General features: G+C 41.4%; 1 protein-coding gene across 9 annotated transcripts in view; it reads right to left on the bottom strand.

Annotated features, from left to right (window-relative positions):
• Positions 1-22,730, bottom strand: part of NEO1 (neogenin 1) — a 265,178-nt gene that overhangs the window by 12,284 nt on the left and 230,164 nt on the right. For 5 of the 9 annotated variants that reach the window (XM_012507524.2, XM_030814721.1, XM_030814720.1 and 2 more), the window contains exons 18-25: positions 22,518-22,656; positions 20,395-20,502; positions 18,957-19,151; positions 18,235-18,267; positions 14,765-14,833; positions 9,897-10,044; positions 4,486-4,724; positions 3,800-3,892 (exon numbers count right to left, since the gene is read on the bottom strand). In XM_012507524.2, coding sequence (XP_012362978.2) covers positions 3,800-3,892; positions 4,486-4,724; positions 9,897-10,044; positions 14,765-14,833; positions 18,235-18,267; positions 18,957-19,151; positions 20,395-20,502; positions 22,518-22,656 — 1,024 coding nt within the window. The remainder of the gene's footprint in view (positions 1-3,799; positions 3,893-4,485; positions 4,725-9,896; positions 10,045-14,764; positions 14,834-18,234; positions 18,268-18,956; positions 19,152-20,394; positions 20,503-22,517; positions 22,657-22,730) is intronic. The other 4 variants (XM_030814719.1, XM_012507525.2, XM_003267184.3 and 1 more) reach the window with 2 other exon arrangements.

The raw sequence follows: 22,730 nt of genomic DNA, 5'->3' as shown, positions 1-22,730 counted from the left end.
ATGTAAATCCATAAGCCAACACATAAATTAAGTTTCTATTTTGTCCTGCTAAAAGGATAGAAAGAAGTCCCTTCTTTTTCGAGTATATTCCTAATTCATTCTGACTTTGTTAAAACTGCTGGATGAAGCATTTAATGGGTATTTAGGCCAAATAAATAAGTAGCTGTTTAATCAGCTTTCATGTCTTAAAATAAATGCAAATGGAATTGAACTCTGATGGTCCCATCTAGTACTAAAAGCATGAACCACTGGCCGATGGCACCATCTTTTACTGCTTCCAGTCTGGGGACTCAGCCATACCCATCTGCATTTAAGAGAATACATGGCTCTTTCCTTCCCACACTGGCTAAGGATTCAACTAACTGCGTTTAGCTAAAGAATCTGAAATTTCCACACAGATTTCACATACTACTTTCTATCAAGACAGAGATCCCATGTACAACTTTCTATGAGGCTTCATTATCCATCTGAGATGGAAACAGATAAAATTAGAAGCCCAGAGTCTGAGAATAAACTTTTCTGAGGAAATCCCTTGGAGTGGTTGTAGAAATGGTGCATTTAAGGTCAAGATAACCAGCTCTACCCCCACCAAACAGGCAAATAGGCCACAACTGACTAGCAATACTGGGAATCTTTTTTTCTCTAAACAAAGGCTTCATGAACTTAATGATAAACTTAATTGACACTTAGTGGCCTATTGAAATGTCTTCTGTCCCCAGGGATCTCCCTAAAGTCTTTGTGGGGCTATTCAACATTACTCTGGTGAAGAGAAATCCTGGTCAACAAAATGGATGCCTTTACTTTCCAGCTATCCCTTGTCCTGGCCACATGCAAGCAAGCAGGTGGCATGACTGGGACCCTTGAGCACTGCTGCCCCTTCCTTCCCTTCTCAAGGCCTGGGGAACAGAAAAGGGGCTTTCCCTCAGGTGCTGCTCTCGGGGACCAGAGGCTCCAGGTTGTGCCCGGGAATAAAACACAACACTGGAAAGCTGTCTGAGGAGGGCTCTCAGGGTAACTGGGGAGTCAGCAACTCTAAGGGAAGACAGGTAGTTTTTAGAAGTGGGTGCTTCAGGCTCAGTGTTTTCCAGAATTCAGGCTGGGGTAGGGGGAATAAACCTGATTTTTACCTAGAAAAGTACAATTTGAAAGCATTTGAGAACTCCCACAAAGGAAAAACAAAATTGACTTTTTCCACTTTATAAGGCATTTCCAGTCTTTCTAGGTAAGTAAATAAAAATAAAATAAAATAAAACAGTGTGAATGTGCCTGCCTAGGATATAGTAGGAAATCAGCAGCTGTTAGCTGACTCTGAACTTGTTGCTTCGGTGCATGGCCCTGGATGGAGCCATGTCCCAGCACCAGCAAGCCCTTCCTGGCACTGCTCAGTCATTTAAGACCAGGGTAGGTGGGTGGTGGGTATATGGCTCCTGCAGCATTCCAGGGCCCAGAGCTCAGGGAATGCCAGCTTGTGAAACAGAATTGTAGCCGTGTGGGTTTTAAAAACAGTATCTGAAAACCTAAAGACCACAAGTGGATCTTATGGTTGCAGGTTTTTAAAAGATTCCACTTACCCACCCAACTGTTAAGGCACAAATTAAATAATATTGTATATTGGTGCAAACTCCTTCCCCAACATCAAAAAAAGAAGAATGATATCAACTGGACAACATATCTTTTTTACTTAACATATTTAAAAGTAATACATCTAGAAATAAAGATAGTAAAATTTTACAAGTTTTCAAAATAAGCCAGTTCAGGTAGGAACTCAAGTCTTATACAAAACAAACAAATAAGCAGTAATGCTAGCATCTTCTTGATCAATCGGAAGCAACTGGGATGGATTAATTTACTCTTCTTGGGCATTTGTATCTTTAAACCTGGGAACCCCATCCAGGGCACCTCTTATAAGAGGGAAACCATGGTTTTCCCCTGCATGCTTCCAAGTCCAGGCTTTTCTTTCCATCAAGGACCACAAGTATAAGCTACTTTGAGCTGAAATTACCTATTAACAAATAGGGTATTACTCTTTCAAAGATGATTTTTGTAATCCAGTGTCTTACATGTTTGTGTATAGTGAGTGTTTGTGGGAGAGGGAATGCGTGTGCAGACATCCATATGCTTGAAGCTTCCAACAAGAGGTTGGGGATTTGAGGAACTTTTCCAAGTGCACGATGTCATGGTGTACCTTGTTGCATGTATGATATTCATGGCTATTAAATCTCATCATTTGTTGACAGATGGCTGAGAATTCCCTCAACTGCAAGCCCCACTGTGCTAGCTAGTCTGAAAGGCTTCACTTCCTTGAAAACAGTGACGAGAGAGGACACAGTAGTTTGAAAGAATCAGTTTGTCCCACTGCTTTCTGGTTTAATCATGATATTTATTTTGAATTTCAACTATTATTAAAAGAGGCTCAGAAACCTTTATGCTTATCAAAGTGAGGCATGAGTCAAGAATGAAAAATGTTGTTTAAAAAATTCCAGCTGGGCGGGCATGGTGGCTCAGGCCTGTAATCCCAGCACTTTGGGAGGCCGAGTTGGGTGGATCACCTGAGGTCAGGAGTTTGAGACCAGCCTGGCCAGTATGGTGAAACCCCGTGTCTACAAAAAACTAGCCAGGTGTGGTGGTGAGCGCCTGTAATCCCAGCTACTTGGGAGGCTGAGGCAGGAGAATTGCTTGAACCTGGGAGGCGGAGGCTGCAGTGAGCTGAGTTTGTGCCACTGCACTCCAGCCTTGGCGACAGAGCAAGACTCTGACTCTGTCTCAAAAAAAAAAAAAAAAAAAATTCCATACAGTAAAACCTAAAGCTATTCTAAAATATAAAGTCTACTAATTTTATTTTTAAATTTTATTATTTTAATTAATTAATTTAGAGACTGGCTCTTGGCTCTGTTGCCCAAGCTGGAGTGCAGTGGTGCAAAATCATAGCTCACTGCAACCTTAAATGCTGGGTTCAAGTAATCCTTCCACCTCAGCCTCCTGGGTAGCCTCAGCCTCCTGAATAGCTGGGACTACAGGTTGTGTGCCACGATGCCTGGCTTTTTTTTTTTTTTTTTAATTTTTTAAATTTATTTTATTTTTTTTGAGATGGAGTCTCACTCTGTCACCCAGGCTGGAGTGCAACAGCATGATCTTGGCTCACTGCGACCTCTGCTTCCCAGGTTCAAGCGATTCTCATGCCTCAGCCACCTGAGTAGCTGGGATTATAGACATGTACCACCACACCTGGCTAATTTTTGTCACGGCTAATTTTTTTTTTTGGTAGAGATGGGGTCCCACTACATTGCCCAGGCTGGTCTAGAACTCCTGGCCTCCAGCAATCTTCCCACCTTGGTCTCCCAAAACACTAGGATTATAGGTGTGGGCCATCTTGCTTGGCCTTCAAACCTATTAATTAAAAAAATAAATTCCATAGGTGCTCATCAGCACTGGTGTCAGGAAGCACAATTAAAACTTGTAACATCAGGCCATCCTTAGCTCTAGTCTGGAGGGAAGCTTTCCCATCTCTCCCATAGAGATATGATGCACTTTTAGGGAGATTGGTTACTCCCCTATTCCTGGGAATCTGGAGACATTGGCTTTTCAGCTTATTTACCATAAACATAACAACGCTAGCCTCAAGAATAATGTTTGTTGCAAAATATGGCAAGTGTTTGGTACTTCCTCCTTCAAGGTGTCAAAGCTTTGGTAGATTATCTTTGTGTTAGAATCAAGTGAAGTCAAAAAGATCATTCATAGTTGTTCCCCTACATGACTGAACAGATTGGTAGCACTGAGGAAAAGAGATGCTTCTACTTACGCTGGGGTGGCTGGGAGTCAAAGGGCATCATCATTTTTGGTCTCATTCCCCGCCTTCCAGCCAGCGTAGACATGCTGTCCTCTGACTCATGCCCTAGATGTTAAATGTGGAGGTTAGTTACCAGCATGTGCCCTAGGCCACTGAGCAGCCTCAACAGTAAAACGATTCTAGTAGAGGATTCAGAATTCACAAACAACATAATGGGGACAAGACATTTCTGTAAGAAGTGAAATAAAGAGGAAAATGATCATTAGAGCATTAAAAGAGTTCCTGCTGAGTCAATGTGGATGTCACAATGCTGCCCACCATACTTCACAGGCTGTCTGTAAGAGCCTCCAGACCAAGAACGTTCTGAATACCACAATGCAAGCTGGAAGCCAGCTGAAGACACAGAATGAAACGCACAGACATGGGCTAGCTAGCCTCAAATGCCTGAATATTACGCTGCTGAAGCCTGATGAGAGACCTAAAAGATCTGCAAGACTGTCTTGTATGGGTACAGAACCTCTCCCCCAAAACAAGCTAGCTATTCTTCATCATATGTTCCCAAATCTTATCACACACATTTCTCTAAATCTGATCTCATATAGGAATTGCCAAATGAAGGCAACCTCAGGGAAAAAAAAATGATTTAAATGAAAACGGTCTCCTAACATTTGAGAAAAAAACTGCACTTAAAATGGTACCTCTGTATGAATTTCGCCTTTGATGGATATTGCTGTCCATGGAGTTGTCAACTGGTGTGATATCTTGAGAGTTGCGAGGAATTGGAGTATCAGTCATGATGGGGTTTGGGTCTGGAGACTTATCAATGGGTTTCAGCTCCAGTCTCTCATGATGGATCCAGAGATCTGGAGGTTTCACATCTTTGGAATTCCCTTTGTACTTATGAGAGCCATTCACTGATTTGCAGGCAGCTCGTTTCCTAGGCACGAAGTTAAGAGGAGCTTTTAAAAAGTAACTCATTTGCACGTATTCGTCAAAAGGCTTGAGTGATTAAAACTGCCTTTCTGAGATGTTTCAAGCAAAGGCAAAAACTAAAAACATATCTCCCGCCCCCAACAACAACAACAAGTTTGCTCCTGGGGAGAGTAAATGTATCTCTATTTTGTCCACACATATTTAGAGATACTTACCAGGGTTTTATGTTTGAATCCTGCCTTGTGACTACTTTTTTTGACTGTTAAAAGATTAAGATAGCATTTTTCATTACATAATCTCTAAACCAGAAGGTTCATCCACAAGTTTCCAATTAGAGCAATGTAGAAACATAACAATGGAGTAGAGGGAAAGTCTATGGCTTATAAAGGAGGGAGGCAAAAACTTTTTTTTTTTTTTTTGAGATGGAGTTTTGCTCTTGTCACCCAGGCTAGAGTGTAATGGCGCGATCTCGGCTCATTGCAACCTGGCCTCCTGGGTTCAAGAGATTCTCCTGCCTCAGCTTCCTGAGTAGCTGGGATTACAGGCATCCACCACCATACCCAGCTAATTTTTGTGTTTTTAGTAGAGACAGGGTTTCACCATGTTGGCCAGGCTGTTCTCAAATTCCTGAACTCAGGTGATCTGCCGCCTTGGCCTCCCAAAGTGCTGGGATTACAGGCGTGAGCCACTGCACCTGGTCGGAATAACTTCGAAGACTGCCAAACTAGGACTACCAACTAGGTGGAGTCAAGAATGGGGACAACAATGTCTACTTCTCTGTGTTTTAGCTTCTTCATTCACTCTCTTACTTACCCCTAATGAGGACATACTGGGTACCCAGTATATGCCAGACCCTGTGCTAGACTGCTATGCCCTCAGAATTTTTGGTTAAGTGAGGAATACAGATGTTGAACTATTATTTTAAAATGTTCTGAGCTTACTGAAATGTCAAGTGTTAGAGTAACTTCTTAATAGTTGGACTTAAACTGAACAGGAAAAACCTAGAGGAGGAAGTGACATTTAAGCTAAGACCTAAAGGGAACAGAAAGTGCATTCCAGGTGGTGAAATCAGCTTATGTCAAAACCCTAAAGCAGAGTGCAATGCCCTGGCAGTATATTAGAAGGATTTTAAGAAATCCTGAGTGGTGGGGACATAGTGAACCCTGCAGAGAATGATCTGAAATAATACTAGAAAGGTAGGGACAAGATCATAAAGAGCTTTTAGGGCAATGCTAAGAGTCTCAACTTCCCTTTGTGAGTAATGAGAAACCATTAAATGGTTTTAAGCAAGAGAGTAAGGAGAACACTTTTGAGTTAAAACTTTACACCAGCTGTGATGTGAAGAATGGCTCTGTGGGGTTGGGGATAGAAGAGGAAACCAGCTAGGATGCTACTGCAATCTCAGCCATAACTGATAGCATGGGACAGTGGGAGTAGAGGCAAGAGGCAGATTTGAAAGGTATTCGGGAGGCAAACATGACAGGTCTTGGTAAATAAATGGATGTAGGGTGAGGTGGGAGTAAAGAAGAAAGAGGAGTACAGGAAGATGCTAAGGTTTCTGGTTTAAGCCACTTAACATTGGGAATAAAGGAGCAGAAGTGGGTATGCCTGAAAAGATGATGAGTTCTGCTCTGGACATGCTGAATTTGAAATGTCTCTGAGACATTCAAGAGGAAATGTAGAAGAGGCAACTGGGCGTGCAAGTCTGATACTCAGAGGAGGGAGGCCTTGGCTGGAGACAGAAATACAAGAGAAGCTGGAATGCTGAAGCCACAGGAGCAGATGAGATCAGTTGGGGAGAACACAGAAGGAGAAGAGAGTAAGTCCAGGCCCAGGCCCTGAGGAATGTCTGTATATGATCGCTAGGTAGACAGGAGGACCTATGAAAAAAACAAAAACAAAACAAAACATGCTGTCATGGATACAAAAGAAGAAAATGTTTCCAGAAGGAAGGAACAGTTGACTGTGTGAAATGTTGCTGAGAGACTAAGATGAGAACTGAAAAATGTTCTTTGGCTTTAGCAATATGGAGGTCACTGGTGACCTCCACAAAAGCAATTCTGGTGAAGTTGTAGGGGCAGAATAAAGATTAGAAAGGGCTGATGCATGGGTAGGCAGTGAACAGACATAAGAGTATAAGCAAGTAATCAAGGAATTCTGTGGTGGAGAAGAAAGGTTTGTAAGCAGCTGGTGAAAAGGACCATACACAGGGGGTGGGGGTGGGGGTGAGGGTATAATTATAATTATTCCTTAAGCTGGAAGAAGTTAGAGCACACTTAAATACTGAAGAGGCAGCCAATAACGAGTAAGAGGTCAGCTATGCTGGAGAGAGGAATAACAGCAGGTAAAAGGTCTTAAAAAAATGAGACAATGAGATTCAGGGGGTAAAGGGTAGAACTGGCTTCAAACAGGGGAAGTACACTTAGGAGGGAGGAGGAAACAATGATTACCAGTGTAGAAAGGTGTCAGATTTGATGGCGGTGTGCTGAGGTTGTTCTTACCTGACAGCTTCTGCCTTCTTCATGAAGGAGAAGCCCAGCTTACCTGTTGCCAGTCAGGGGCTAAGGGGGAAGGTGCTGAGAACCAACGAGGGTTTAGATTCTCTAAATGCTCTATCAACTTTGAGGTTGTAAGACTCTGTAAACAGCTACCATCTAAATGAGCCTCAGGTATTACACAGGAAGAAAAGTAGTAAGAAAAGCTCGCTTATATTTTTCAACAGTCAATGGAATACTTGCAAAGCAGATAACCGGGGAAGTGGGGGAGGGGAAAACCCTGTGAAGATCTGATATGATGATTTTCAACAAAGGGACCCAAATCTGTAGGACGTGCCAATATCCTTGATGAGTTAGAATAGAGCCTATTATCAACTCATCTTCTTACTTTCAATCTGAAGACTGAGTACCTTATTTGGGAGGCTGAGGTGGGCAGATCACTTGAGGTCAGGAGTTCGACACCAGCCTGGCCAACATGGTGAAACCCTGTCTCTACTAAAAATACAAAAATTAGCCAGGCATGGTGGCACATGCCTGTAATCCCAGCTACTTGGGAGTCTGAGGCAGAAGAATCACTTGAACCCGGGAGGTGGAGGTTGCAGTGAGCTGAGATTGTTCCACTGCACTCCAGCCTGGCTGACAGACCGAAATCCTGTCTAAAAAAAAATTTACTTTGAATTTGAAGTCTTCCAAAGCACTAAGGAATTCTGTCACTTTGGTTTTCAAATTATTTTAATAAAAGAAAAATAAAGTTCCCAATATTTCCAAAACTAGATATAAAATCAAGTTCATAAAGATAGATAAAAGTTAAATGCCAAATAAAGAGGCTTGAAGACAAGTTCTAGAGTAGAAAAAAAAAATGTAGTCTCTGAGGCTTTAAAAATAATAGTTTTCCACTATTAAATGTAGACAGGGCCGGGCGCAGTGGCTCACGCCTGTAATCCCAGCACTTTGGGAGGCTGAGGTGGGTGGATCATTTGAGGTCGGGAATTCGAGACCAGCCTGGCCAACATGGTGAAACCCCATCTCTACTTAAAAAATACAAAAATTAGCCGGGCATGGTGGTGGGTGCCTGTAATCCCACCTACTTGGGAGGCTGAGGCAGGAGAATCGCTTGAATCCAGGAGGCAGAGGTTGCAGTGAGCCAAGAATGTGCCACTGCATTCCAGCCTGGGCAACAGAGAGAGACACTGTCTCAAAAGGAAAAAAAAAAAAAAAAGGAAGAGCTATAAGAGGCAGTGGTCAGAAGGATTATAAAAGAAGCCTCCATTTTTCTTGGAAAAGTGATACAGTACAAGCTATGGAAAGCTATTTCATTTGGGAAAAAGAAAGATTTAAAATATCACATAACCTACAAAAAATGACATAAAGTCATTACCAGTAGCAGTTACAGGGTGGCCTGTACTTGCCCTGTACAGTGAAAATGAACAAATTTATCATTATTAAATACGTGCATTCTTGCCTTGGGCAGATCAAGTCTGCGTGGATAATCACATAAACATGAATTTCTCTTTCTCTAGTGGAGCAACACTCCCATCTTATGATCTTTCAAGATATTGCAACTAAAGTCATTTTATTATGCACATTATGGTATTGCTATTAGGAATAACTCAGGAATCTCCTTTTTTTTTCTGTTTTGCTAACCAGATATCTGAGTTGAATGTAATTTAGGATCAAGGATTCTTTCAAGTGTAGGACTGTATGGTATTAGCAAGCACTACATAACTGAGCCCCCTTGCTATCTGCACTTAGACCATTAGCCATAATCCTCAAAATCCCAGAGTTCAAGGCTAGCAGCCATTTAGTCTCTCTGAGAAACTGATAAATTGATTATCAATGATTCTTTCCTGTTCATTAAAGCAATCCTACCCCCATCCCCAACTCTACACTTGGTAGCAATTCTTTAAAAATATTCTTAAACTTAGATTTAGAATGACAGGCCTATGGTCTTCTTCCAACTAGGCTGGCGTTTGTGCTGTGACACAGCCTATAAGAATGTCCACAGACTCCTGGACATCGGGTTCACCGTGGGCATGTACAGATGGTGCTCCAAAGGGGGTGACCAGCAATGCCAGACACTTTCTACTTTCCTCACCACATCTATTCTCTAATTGGCTCTCTGACCCCAGAGTTTGAGCTAAATTAACTATTACTTGGCAATCCTGCTGGGTTTCCTGGCTTCCAGCTGGGTATAGCTAATACTAGGCACTGGCAAGAGGCTGGAGGGTAGGAGGTGTTTCTTCTCCTGCCACTGTCTGCTGGGAGGAGGCTGGCAATGGCTGCATGCCTCTAGCACCCACCTTGCTTTTGTCAGGAAGCCCTCTCTTACTGCTTCAGATCTCTGAAAACAGCTCTCTCCTCTTGCCCTTTCGGGCCCAAGGATGATGGTGTCTTATCATAGCTGCTAGCCTCTGAATATCTCTGCCTAGTTTTCCCTAACCCCACCTACGACTTTGTAAATTATCTCTTTTGAAATCATTTTAAATGTGCCACCTCTTTTCTGCCAGGACACTGACTGATACACATAAGAGGAACCACTTCCCATTTTCTTTTAAAATATCTGAAATTCCTTTTCATGTATTTTTATGTCTTAACTTAGTGTACCACTCCATATACAGAAGTCACATGGAAGCAAAAGATAAGATGCCAAAAATCTAAGGGGTGCATCTGGGGCTTCTTACTTTTTCTGGTGAGAGGTGGTACGACGGGTACAAAAGACAGCAATAATCACAACCACCACGATGGTGATGACGCCAACAGAAACAATTATGACCAGCAGCATATTACTGTCCAGAGGAGAGGTGGGGCTCCCATGAGGGCTGTTACTGCCTGCAGAGAGATAAATGGTATATGTGTTAGTGTTAGAGAATTTAAAACATGCATACTATCGAGCTACAGAACCATTAATATCTCACGTGACTTCTTGATAACACTCATTGCTCTGCCTTATATAAAAGTGCCGTGTGAACATGGCTCTCTCCTCTAGATGATGAGCTCCTAGGCAGCTAAGAGTCTGTCCTATGAACAGTGCTTAGGACAGAGCCTGCTCAAAGACAGTACTTAATTAAAGCTTCTCAAATTGTACTGAACATTCAAGAGCTTTCAAAGGTTGAGATATACTTAGACAGATAAAGAGTCTTGCCTCTCTGGTGTCTCATGTGATATATAAACTCATCTTGTAAAGCACCACTTATAAATCATTTAGTTTTCTGGTTAAAAATGTTCATTCATACAAAGCAAAAGTTTTCCCCAACAGACAGATATCTGAGATTATAAAAACTGCATGAAAAGAAAAGTCTGTTTTCATAAATACACAGCCTACGCAGAGTTAATTCTCTTGTTCAACTTCAAGAAACAGTAGATCTGAAGTATGCCTTAATTTGACAAATACTGAATGGTTACTATGTGTCGGTCATTGTTCTAGGTACTAAGGGTGCAATGGTGAACAACAAAGATGTGAATGTTTGGCGGAGGAATGGGACAAACGATAAATATGAAATTATTAGTTAATAATGAATGGTGTGAAAAAAAGAAAATGAGCGGATATGATACAGTGCCTGGGTAGCCAATTTAGATTGAATGGTTAGAAAAAGCTTCTCTGAGAAGATGGCATTTGAGTTGAGATCTGAATAAGAAAGATCCCATCATACAAGGGAAAGGACCTGAGGCAGGAACAAACTCTTCTCAAGGAAGAGAAATGCAGCCAGTGTTGTTTAAGCAGAGATGCAAGTCAGAAGGAAGCAAGTGAGGAGGAAAAAAGGGATGAGGCTGGAAAAGCTGCTGGATCATTTAGCACCCTGAAGAAGGAAATTCAGATTTTCTTTTCTTTTTCCTATTATTATTTCCCCATTGCTGAAAGGATGAGGTCTAGGCTTTGTAATCTAGCTCTAAGTCTTGCTGTCTTCCATTTCTTGAAACATTTTTCTTTGCTTCCCTACTCATTATTTAAGTTATGTATGCTCATATTATAAAACATGGCAAATCCCACCACACATGTCTAACCACCATGGATATCTGATTCCTTTCCTTCTAGCTACTCTCCCTCTTAACTTTCTAACAGTCAGAGGTGTACAATAATGGGATGAGCTGCCTTGCCAAGTAATTAATCTTTAGTTACTGGAAGTACTTAAGAGGCATCCTGCCAGCGTGGGATGTTGTGGAAGAAGTTTCTACCATCAAAGTATGGCCTGGAATGTGTGTTTAAAAAAAAATCTCTTGGCCGGGCGCGGTGGCTCACGCCTGTAATCCCAGCACTTTGGGAGGCCGAGGCGGGTGGATCACGAGGTCAGGAGATCAAGACCATCCTGGCTAACATGGTGAAATCCTGTCTCTAATAAAAAATACAAAAAATTAGCTGGGCATGGAGTGGGTGCCTGTAGTCCCAGCTACTCAGGAGGCTGAGGCAGGAGAATGGCGCGAACCGGTGAGGCAGAGCTTGCAGTGAGCCAAGATTGCGCCATGCACTCCAGCCTGGGTGACAGAGCGAGACTCCGTCTAGTGGGGGGAGAAAATCTCCTGAAGTGGTTCTCCTAACAACCCGGCTTACAAATTTATGTTTTTTTTTGTTTTTTGAGTCTCACTCTGTCGTCCAGGCTGGAGTGCAGTGGCACGATCTCCACTCACTGCAAGCTCTGCCCCTCAGGTTCACGCCATTCTCCTGCCTCAGCCTCCCGAGTAGCTGGGACTACAGGTGCCCGCCACCACGCCCGGCTAATTTTTTTGTATTTTTAGTAGAGACGGGGTTTCACAGTGCTCGCCAGGATGGTCTCGATCTCCTGACCTCGTGATCTGCCTGCCTTAGCCTCCCAAAGTGCTGGGATTACAGGCGTGAGCCACTGCGCCCGGCCCAAATTTATGTTCTAATCCAAACTTACACTCATTGTGGGAATCCCTTCCACAACGCCAGATTAACTGACCCTCCAACTTTGCTTCTTTGATTTTACAGGCTACATCTAAGTACAGTGCTAAATCTGGGGCTGATTTAGAAGGGATTAAGAGCCTATTCTACATTTGGCTCAATCATTTTTATCTTTCATTTATGAGAAAAAGGTAAGCAGACAGATAAACTGTACATACTGACCTTCAATAAAATAATGTTTTTATATTTGGGAAAGACCATGGTACTGGGGCCACTAAAATGGACCATACTGTTCATATTAGAGTAGGGCTTTCCATAACACTGTTATTAACAGCAGTGCTGAACTAAAGGATTGGGTACTTGGTAGGGCAGGCATTGCAAATTAGAGGCTGGGGAGCTGAAGTATGGGAGGCAGGCAGAGGTGGAGGTGGTTCTTTCCTGCATTTAACTGACAAATTCTCATTTACTCACATCTGACCTCTTACGGGTAAGCTGGACAAAAGCTTTCTTCTAAGATACAGCAAGAGTGAGCTGCCAAAGAACAGTCCTACCAGGGACAATATATATGCCATTTCTTTATGCCTCATCTGGACTACTATAACAGCTTTTTTTTTTTTTTTTTTGAGACGGAATCTCACTCTGCTGCCCAGGCTGGAGTGCAGTGGCGTGACCTCGGCTCACTGCAACCTCTCCCTCCTGGGTTCAAGTGATTCTTCTGCTTCAGCCTCCTGAGTAGCTGGGATTACAGGTGCATACCACCACGCCTGGCCTGTAACAGCTCCCTAACCCCTCTTCCCTGACTTTATACTCTTAGCCCCCAACTTATTCTTCATTGTTATCAGAGTAATAATAGTTGATAATAAAAGATGGATGTCATAGTGTACCAGTGGTGTCAGATATTTTACATGTTATTTGTAGAATAAAGCTCATATTTCTTAGCACTGGTACTTGAGTTTTTGACAGGCTGATTCTAACCTGCATTTTCAACTCAATCTCTACCCTTTCTCTATGCAGTGTTTTATTAATATATTGCCATGCCTCTGCACATGCTGATATTGCTTCCTGGAATGTCCAATCCCTTTCTTGACATTTAGCAATCTTCTAGCATCCTTGAAGATCCGGGTTAGACGGCACCTCTTCTAGGAAGCTTTCCCTTTATCAGGGAGTTTGTTACTCACTCCTCTTGCTGCCACAGCTTGTCACATAGAGCCTGCATCTTTAAAAACGTGCATGCGGGCCCCGGGCGTGGTGGCTCACGCCTGTAATCCCAGCACTTTGGAAGGCCGAGGTGGGCAGATCACCTGAGATCAGGAGATCAAGACTAGCCTGGCCAACATGGTGAAACCCCGTCTCTACTAAAAACACAAAAATTAGCTGGGTGTGGTGGCAGGCGCCTGTAATCCCAGCTACTCGGGAGGCTGAGGCAGGAGAATCGCTTGAACCCGGGAGGCGGAGGTTGCAGTGAACCAAGATCATGCCACTGCACTCCAGCCTGGGTGACAGAGCGAGACTCCATCTCAAAAAAACAAACAAACAAACAAACAAACAAAAACCCAAAAAAACATGCATGCATGAGTGAATACATAAATGAAAGAAAGACAAAGGAGTAATTACTTTCCTCACAGCCTTAAAAATTATACTGTGGACACAACATAAATGTCACATACGCTTGGAGAAGAAGAAACTCATAAACAAAGTCCTAGAACCTGGAGCATAATTATTTCTGGAAGGATGTTAAGTTTGTCTGGTTCTTTTGAGGCTGATTTCATTAAAGTCCAGGCAGTTCCACTTTTGATTTAAATAGATAGCTGGAGATTAAGACATCACTGTATTCCTACAATTAGACTATGAGTTACTAGAGGACAGGTGTTTCTCTCATATGTCTCTCTCTTCCACATGTGAAGAGACAGTAAGGGTCATTCCTAGTAACTACTTCTGTGGACACTTTGCCACTCTAGGTTCCCATGTCTGGTACAGAACCCATTGCTTTTTTAGACTGAATGTGACAGTGGGAAAAGCACAATCAGAAATGAGAAGCCCTGGGTTTTGGTCCTAGGACTGCCATAATTAGCACGTGGCCCCAGGCACATTACTTCTCTACTGAGTTTCTGAATGTATTAAATGGAATAACGGTATCTGTTCTCCCTGCTTCACCATGTTGTAAGAATCAATTGTGACTTCATGTGTGAAAGTAGCTTATATATGGTGAAGCTCTGTAAAGATGGGGGTGTCATCATTAAATTAGAAGGCACCAGCTCTCAGGATGGCTAGGAGAGTGGAAGAATTTTCTAGAATTGCTAAACTAAAAACACTGCAGTAAGTAGTAGTATTGGAAGAACTTAATGACTCTAAAAGCATTTGTTTGGCTTGTTTTGGATGGTAGCTAATCCCACTAGAGGGTTTATTTTTGAAAGCGAAACTCTAACTCTTTTCTAGAGGCAGTAGACAACAGGATGAACAAATTGTTTAGGAATTAATCTTAAGTTGAATAACTGGGGAAACAATTTTATTTATGGGTCCTACGACACATGGGCTTGGAGTAATTTGGCAAACACTTAAATCTAGTAATAAAAGAAAACAGGTTAATATGGTACAACCCACCACACACAAGCTATAAAGGACATTTCAAAAATTTAAGCAAAACTGCTTCATGTCCATAGTAAGCAAAAAACGCCATGGGAAGGGCTTTACCGCTCATTGGAGGTTTGTAGTCGGATCCTAGGTCTGGCAGCCGGCTTCCTTTCCCTCCAGACCCTGAGGCTAAAGGAGAAGAAATCATGTCAATAATGACCCCACACATTTGGCGTGACAGTCCACTTCATAGCTAGGGAGTGTTTTAAACAAAAAACACAATTTTTAGTCTATTCTGTCCATGAGAAAATAAAGTAGCACATAAATCATGGGGATCTACAGTCTATGTGTGGAAAGCAAACTAAGGTATACCTTTCTATGTAGTGAGGCATCTGAAAGACTGACACACTTGTCTCACAGCTGTGAGCTGACTGTCACTGCTGTTTAGAAGCTGGGACAGCAGGTGCTATTTCTCTAGCTTAGGAAACAGTTCCCAAAGGACTGCTCAGAGGATTTACAGCAAAAGTAGCTTCTCCTAGAAAAGGAACCAAGGGGACTAATTAGGTTAATGTCTACATTGAAGAACTATACTCTTCCAAGGGACCTGGCTATGTGGATACTAACATCTGACCTAGCAGGTATTAGTATTGTTTAGATTCTTTTCTCAAATTACAAAGTTGTCCTTCTGAATATAAAGTTATCCTAAGCTAAGCAGGAGCAGGAAGGTAAATGGAAGTTCAAATCAGGTTCTCAGTTCCTGCTCAGTCACCTAAACATTCAGAGACTGAAAAAAACAGTCTTCCTCCTAGTTGCTCAAAAAGACACTGTCTCCTAATCCATCATCAGGGAACATACTAAGTGAGGCTGCTGACCTCAGGCCTAGGACCACCCCAGAAGGAGGCCTCAGAAAGTGCAAATATCAGTTTTTTAAAAAATTCTTATACTTGGCCTTGAATTTTGCTCTTCACATTTACAGGAAAAGCTGCTTGGGAAAAGCAGATACAAGGACCTTTTTCCAATAAAGCAAAGGTATCAATCTAAGGTTTATACCCAGAAAGCAGTATCATACTTCTCCTGAAAAAGAGGTCTGAAAGAATTGCAAAGTAAAAGCTGTTTTATGAAGTTAACTATGAGGCTAATATAGTACACTGTTTAACAGACTGACTGCACTTGCATATTGCCTCCATCATATACAACTGTTTGACTTTGGGCAAGTTATTTATTCTTTTTGGGCCTCAGTTTTCTCATTGTAACACAGGGATAATAATGGTATCCATTTCACAAAGCTGTTCTGAGGATTAAATGGAAATTTAATACCATAAAATATTTTTAATACTGACTGACACATAGTAGATGTTCCATAAATGTTAACTACTCCTATTATAAGCATAAAAAATTCTTCACGAAAGAGTATAATCTTCTCTTTACAGAGGCAGAGAGCATGAAGCTTCAAAAAACACTTATAAATGAGAGTTATTTCTACAAATAAAGCCTTACTAGAAATGCATAAACTAGGTGTTTCTGCAAAACATTAGACCTAATGTCAAGTACTTCTATAAATGATCAGGGGAGAGATATATATATTTGATGAAATGAAAAAATTAAAATCTGAAGTTTGTGTATGCAGTTCATCTAACAGAATAATTGAGTGACTAAAACAATGCTATGCTTCCAGAAGCTGAAAACCTACCAAAAGAAGGTAATAGGAGTTCTTGGATATCTAAAAGGGCATATTCTAGAATTTACTCACAGTCCCTGGCCCTTTTTCCATTGTCCACACATATTACTTCATCTCCTTACTTCTAATGCCATCATTTATCTCAGATGACACACACCATAGATGAAGAGTCCAGTTGTTCCTCATACGCTTTTCACTATGACAAAGTCTAGCTGGTGGAGATGGCTTAGCACCTGCAAGGCTCTTCAGGTTTAAGAGTACTTAGTTGACAGCGAGGCTACATTTAAGCCAAACTATCCAGAGCACTGGATTATGTAAATAATTGTCAAAGAACACACATTGCTAACAAACTGGATGGTTTATATTCCTGTATTTCCCAACATTGTTTCTCTTGAATGTAAACTATGAACAAGAAATTCCAAGGATGAACCGAGCACCAAAAATATCAATGGGTAAAGAATTTTAAATACCAGAGGTGTCATGCAGCTAAGAATTGCACTTTGGCTATGGAATCAAGTGAGAAAACAATGAGCCCATTTATATTCTGTGCATATATATATTATGGGTATTTTTATATTCCTGCACTTTCGCACAACAAAAAGTATGTTTGCAGTTTCTCCAATGTACAGCAAAAGACTCACTGAATGCAAACACATTTCCAAGGTGTTTTAGAAAACTTGATACCTCAAGTTCTGACTCTTCCTTGCCATTAGCCAAGATCCAAATAACTTGCATTTCTAATAACTACTCTTAAACCAAGACAGCAATCATTAAATTTACTTTTAATGTTCATTCTCAGTATGGGAAACATACTAGCATTAGCTGACGTCCTAGAGATAAAAACCACAAAGTATAGCTAGCCCTCCACCATGGCAGTTACAGTGTAAAGACTGCTGACAGATGGTTTCAAGAATGGTGACGTGGAGGCCCCTGTTTCCTAAGTCCCCATTTCAATCATCACTATTATTATTATTTTATTTACTTACTTTTTGAGACAGGGTCTCACTCTGTCGCCTAGGCAGGAGTGCAGTGGTGTGATCACGACTCACTGCAGCCTCCACCTCCCAGGCTCAAACAATCCTCCCACCTCAGCCTCTGGAGTAGCTGGGACTATAGGTGTGCGCCACCATGCCCGGCTAACTTTTTTTTTTCTATTTTTTGTAGAGAGGGGGTCTCACTTTGTTGCCCAGGCTAGTCTTGAACTCCTGGGCTCAAGTGATCCTCCCACCCTGGCCTCCCAAAGTGCTGGGATTACAGGCCTGAGCCACCGTACCCGGCATAAGTTTTTATTTCAAATAGTTTCGATCCTCTTTTAATATGATCAGATATATTTAAGGGGAGAAATGAAAAAAGAGCTCTGAATTAAGTTTATGGTAACAGAATAAACAAAGCAGTAATTTAGTCACAGAGAATCACAACATTTAGTAAGGTAAATTTGTGGATTCTTTATGGGAAGAGTAAAATAGGGTATTCACTGAATGTGATACAACTTTCCACTTGAAGACACTAATAAAATTCTAGATGCTATAAATATAAACAATAGGTATGATCAAATATGAACAATTGCTACAAATATGAACAATTGGTATGATCGGTCTAATCATGACTTAAATGCCTATCGTTGTCACAGAACTTCAATATCTTAGCACAAAGGATGATCTGATCCACACTTAAGACCAATCTCCTACAGCTGCAGGACCAGTTTATTGGTTCAGTTTTCTTCTGCCAGCCTAGTTAGCTTCTACATAAATTCCCCAGCTTTTCAGAACATGGACTCAACTCTACTCTGGCCAATAAATATGTGGCTTTTAACACATGGTGCTGATTTTTCAGGAAAAAAAAAAAGAAACAAAAACCAAAAGCTAATAATAAGTCACAAAAGAAAGGAAAGAGAGGCCATCTACTCATTTACCTTGATCATTAGGCATTTTATCAGAGGAGTCCGCTAACAGGCCAAGCACAGGGGAAGAAAAAACAAGAGCAAGGATCACAAGCTTTGAAGATGGGACAGGCAGAACTTCTTAAAGGAAAAAAATTAAAACCCCCACAAACTTCCAAACAAACTGAAACTTGACTTTAGTACTAACAGAAATTAAATTCATACAGGGCTTCCATAATTCCTTAGATTCCGTCCCCAGTTAAATTTTATTAGGCTAGGCTCACTTGGTTCAGTGCTTTATCTTTATTTTCTTATCTAGGGTTTTATTCAAAAGGCCCTTTTTAGTCTCTTTTTCTCTGTAACGTCCACAAATAAGTCTTTCAGGTTAACAGCCTGCCTGAGTTGAACCATCCATCACAAGAACGCACTACTATTTCTCTATATGGGAACCAAAAGAATCACATCTGATCTGACTGGTAAAAACTTTTAGATCACTGCAATTCATCTGCCCCAAATAGCCTGGAGCCAATGTCCTTTTTTATATGATATGTTTAGGCTGGTAACCCAGGGAGCACTGATTTGGTGGTCAATGAGTAGGTGAGGAATCATTCTGGGATAAATCTTCACATCATGGCTCACAAGCTCATCATTAAGACTTCATATATTATCCACAGACTCTATATGCTCAAGTGATAGTGTCAGCATAGCCCCACTAAAGAGACACACAACAAAACCCTCAGCTTGGGGAGCATTACCTTTAGGTGTTCTGAATTGGACAGCTTCAGACATGGGTCCCATGCCCTTTGAGTTCCGTGCCTGGATTTTGAAGTAGTATGGTGTGTCAAGAGTTAACTCTTGTATCTGGTGAGTCAGTCTGTTTCCCACAACAGGCTCAATAACCCAGTCATGTATCTCTGCATTCACATCTGTACTGTAATATATGATGTAACCTGTCCAAAGGAATTAATGGGAAAAGAAATCTCACTCCTGCTTTTCCTTTTGCCTTCAGTAAATCAATAAGTACCTATTACATCATATGCATATTATAGCATAATATTTGAATAACGTACCCTCAAGGGTCTACAATTAAAATAATGCAGTTTTGAAAACCAGGAATTGCCTGACAGGCTGTTTCAGCTCTTACCAATGTGATCTCCTAGGAACTCCTGGGCAGAGCCACAGTGAACTGTCACCTGATACTTCCACCAGGGGGCACTTAATCCCCACATTGAGAAGGGAAGCGTCACAACCATGAATCTATCTGACCCACGGCAAAAGGGCACTGCGCTGTTGCCAGTTTTAAAAGACAAAGTAAAATGTAATACAAGTCAAGTCATGATTCATTCTTTCACAAAAGAGGCAAAGTCAAAACCTAAAAAAATGACCTAAAGACCAGGATGTATGGAAAGAGATTCCTACTGAAAGCAAGAAGCAGGACAGTGCTAAGAAACGCTTTCCATTTCCTTAGGCCACCTATTCATACAAAGGAACTTCAGGGAAAACCCCAGTTCCTCAGTACACACCTACATGGGGCAGAGGTGCCAAGGGAAGAGCAGCTGAACCCCATCAGGCTTCCCTCCCTGATAAGGCTGAGGAAGGCAGAGTGTCCCCTCTACTGTGGAAGGTTTTCCTCTGAAAGTACAAGGAAAAAGTTCCAGGTCCCTACAAAGGCCTAGGCCAGTTCACACTTTTAACTCTAATTATAAGAACACAGGTACTTGAAGCAGCAGGTCTCGGGGGGTGGGGAAAAGGAATTAAATATCTAATGGGACTTTTTTTTTTTGGGGGGGGCTTCAGAATACAAGAGCAGAATCTCTGTTTATTGGGTATTACACTATAGAACCAGGGAGAGGGTATATAATTCTGAAGCTGTCCATCTAGGCAGAGACAGAGAAGAACAGCTTTCCTAAGGAAAATAAATGTCTACAAAGTCCCGCTATAGCCAAAGGCTGTCTAGTGCCTCACATCCCCGACTGCCGTCAGAACCACCAACAGGCAACCCATTTTATGCCGCTAAGGGCGACCAGCACAGCCTCGCCCCAATTTCAAGGACCATCATGACTCACACCTTCCCATAAAATGACCAAGCCAGGCTTCAGACTCGCACTTCTCCCAGCAGCACGGTACTCTCCTGGAATACTGCTGTCAGGCAGGAAGAGGGCACAAAGAAATGCACACTTGATTGCATCTTACCTGTAATTTTGCCATTGGCTTCGGAGGGAGGCTGCCAATTCACAATTATGGTCTTAGGTTTCCCCTCTTTACTCACAACAGTCACATCCTTGGGTGGAGAAGTTGGAACTACAAAATAACAATATTTTTAATAATTTCTGTCCATTTCAAATTAGTTCACTATTTCTTTAACCTTTTCCACTTATAAGGCAAAATAAAGGGCACAAGGCAAAAAAGATAAAGCTTCCGGCTTCAAAGAAATCAGTTTGTCTATCAAAAGTTCCAATAAAAAGAAGAATATGCAGAGTACCAAAGAGGAAATACCATACTATGAAGATACAGAAATGGCACCTTGGCTGGGAGTCAGGGATAAACAGGATAATTAGGTAGGAAAGTCAAGTGGCATTTGTACCAAGTACCTACTGTATACCAGGTAACGTACACATAGTATCTCACTTAGTATTTGTAGAAAATTTGAAAGGTAGTTATCGCCATCTCTGCTTTATGGACCAGGACATCAAAAAATTAGAGAAGTTATGTAATTTGTCCAAGATGACTTTTTCCCTGTCACACTGGATTATTTGCTAGACTACTGTAAATTGCAAAACAGTTTTCTCTCTCATTTATAGTTGGCTCTCCTAACCAAATATAGCTGGATTTTTTGTTTGTTTGTTTTTTTTTTTTTGAGATGGAGTCTTGCTCTGTCACCCAGGCTGGAGTGCAGTGGCACAATCTCAGCTCATTGCAACCTCCGCCTCCTGGGTTCAAGTGATTCACATGCCTTAGCCTACCAAGTAGCTGGAATTACAGGTGCGCACCACCACATCTGGCTAATTTTTGTATTTTTAGTAGAAATGGGGTTTTGCCATGTTGGCCAGGCTGGTCTCGAACTCTTGGCCTCAGGTGATCCGCCTGCCATGGCCTCCCAAAGCACTGGGATTACAGGTGTGAGCCACCAATCCCAGCCCCAAATAAAACTTTAAAAAGCCCTATTTCTTCAAAGAATAGATGATTTACAGATTATTATTTTTCACTATGAGTTTATTCTGCAAACATACTGCCAACTATTGAGGTTACAGCTCTAAAGTGAAGCTGTTCGTTTATGCAACAGGACAATATGTTTCCTGTGTTTCCATGTGATAGCTGAAAACTTTTCACACACTAGTAGGAAAATGAGCAAATTAAGTACATCCTTAAATTTACTCAACTCTTCCTAAAATACTAGAATTCTCTTAGTATAAAATGTAAGGAAGCCTGGTGAAATGCAAATATCCTAAGGGAAACACAATGTCATTTGTTAGCTAATGGGTTGGGATTGAAGTAAAAACATTTTCTTAAAATGGTTGGCAAAGAAAGCAAACTCAAGGTCTATTTAAACTTTCATGCCCTGTATTTCTAACTCTTCAAATCCAACCCTTTTCTCTGTACGAAGTCCAGTGAACTGTGAAGAAGACAAAAAGACACTGAGGCCAAGCCCAGTTTGTGGAGAATTTATAACTCCATTTTTTCATTATTCATATAGGAGAGAAATAGGAGGCCAAAATAGACCGAGATTTGAAATGGTTATGCATATCCCTAGACTAGGAAAGCCCAGGGGGCAGCAGAAAGGGATGTCTAAAAGCCAGCAAAAACCAAACAGAATCTCAAACCCAGATAGCCTGTTCTCTCTTTAATTTGCTTAGTCATCTTTTCCCTCTCATGTCCACTTACAAAGACCTTAAGGATTATTTCAGTGGAAGATTTTACAAGACGCTAATTTGCTTGCAAGCAAACTGCAGAGGCAGCTTTGGGGTCACCTAGCAAAGTGTTCAGGCTCCAAGCAAGCAGGGCAGTGGAACTGCTTGGTCAAGGGCTGGTCACTTCATCTTTTCTATCTCAGTTTATCAGTAAAGCAGGATTAATGGCAATAATCCCTTACATCTACCTACTGCTTTGTAATTTATCATGTTTTCCCTGTAGTATCCTGTTATTTGCTAATGTTCTTGTTCAGTAATTAAAAAAACACAACTTGTCAGCTGAAATAGCAAACACTGAATTCCAAATGTAGTTGCTCACTGTGTTTTGTAAATATGTCAATTCATGCACTCAATTCTTTCCTTGGGAAGTAAAAGCAGCCACGTGACATGGTTTCTGACAACACATACCTAATTCAAAGGTAGTCCCATGGGCTGTCATACTCCATGTGCTTGATCTTCGACCTTTGGTCACCATCACAGAGAATTCGTAGAGTGTATTCGGCTTTAAACCAGTCACCAAATAACTCAAAGTGGTTGCATTTGCATTCTGAAAAAAACATGAATTGAGAACTTTAAAATTAGAAAATATCAATGCTTAGCTTTTTTCAGCCAGGGCAAATG

This window comes from Nomascus leucogenys, chromosome 6, assembly GCF_006542625.1.
Source record: "Nomascus leucogenys isolate Asia chromosome 6, Asia_NLE_v1, whole genome shotgun sequence".
NCBI lineage: Eukaryota > Metazoa > Chordata > Mammalia > Primates > Hylobatidae > Nomascus > Nomascus leucogenys.
This window is presented reverse-complemented; position numbering and strand designations above follow the sequence as displayed.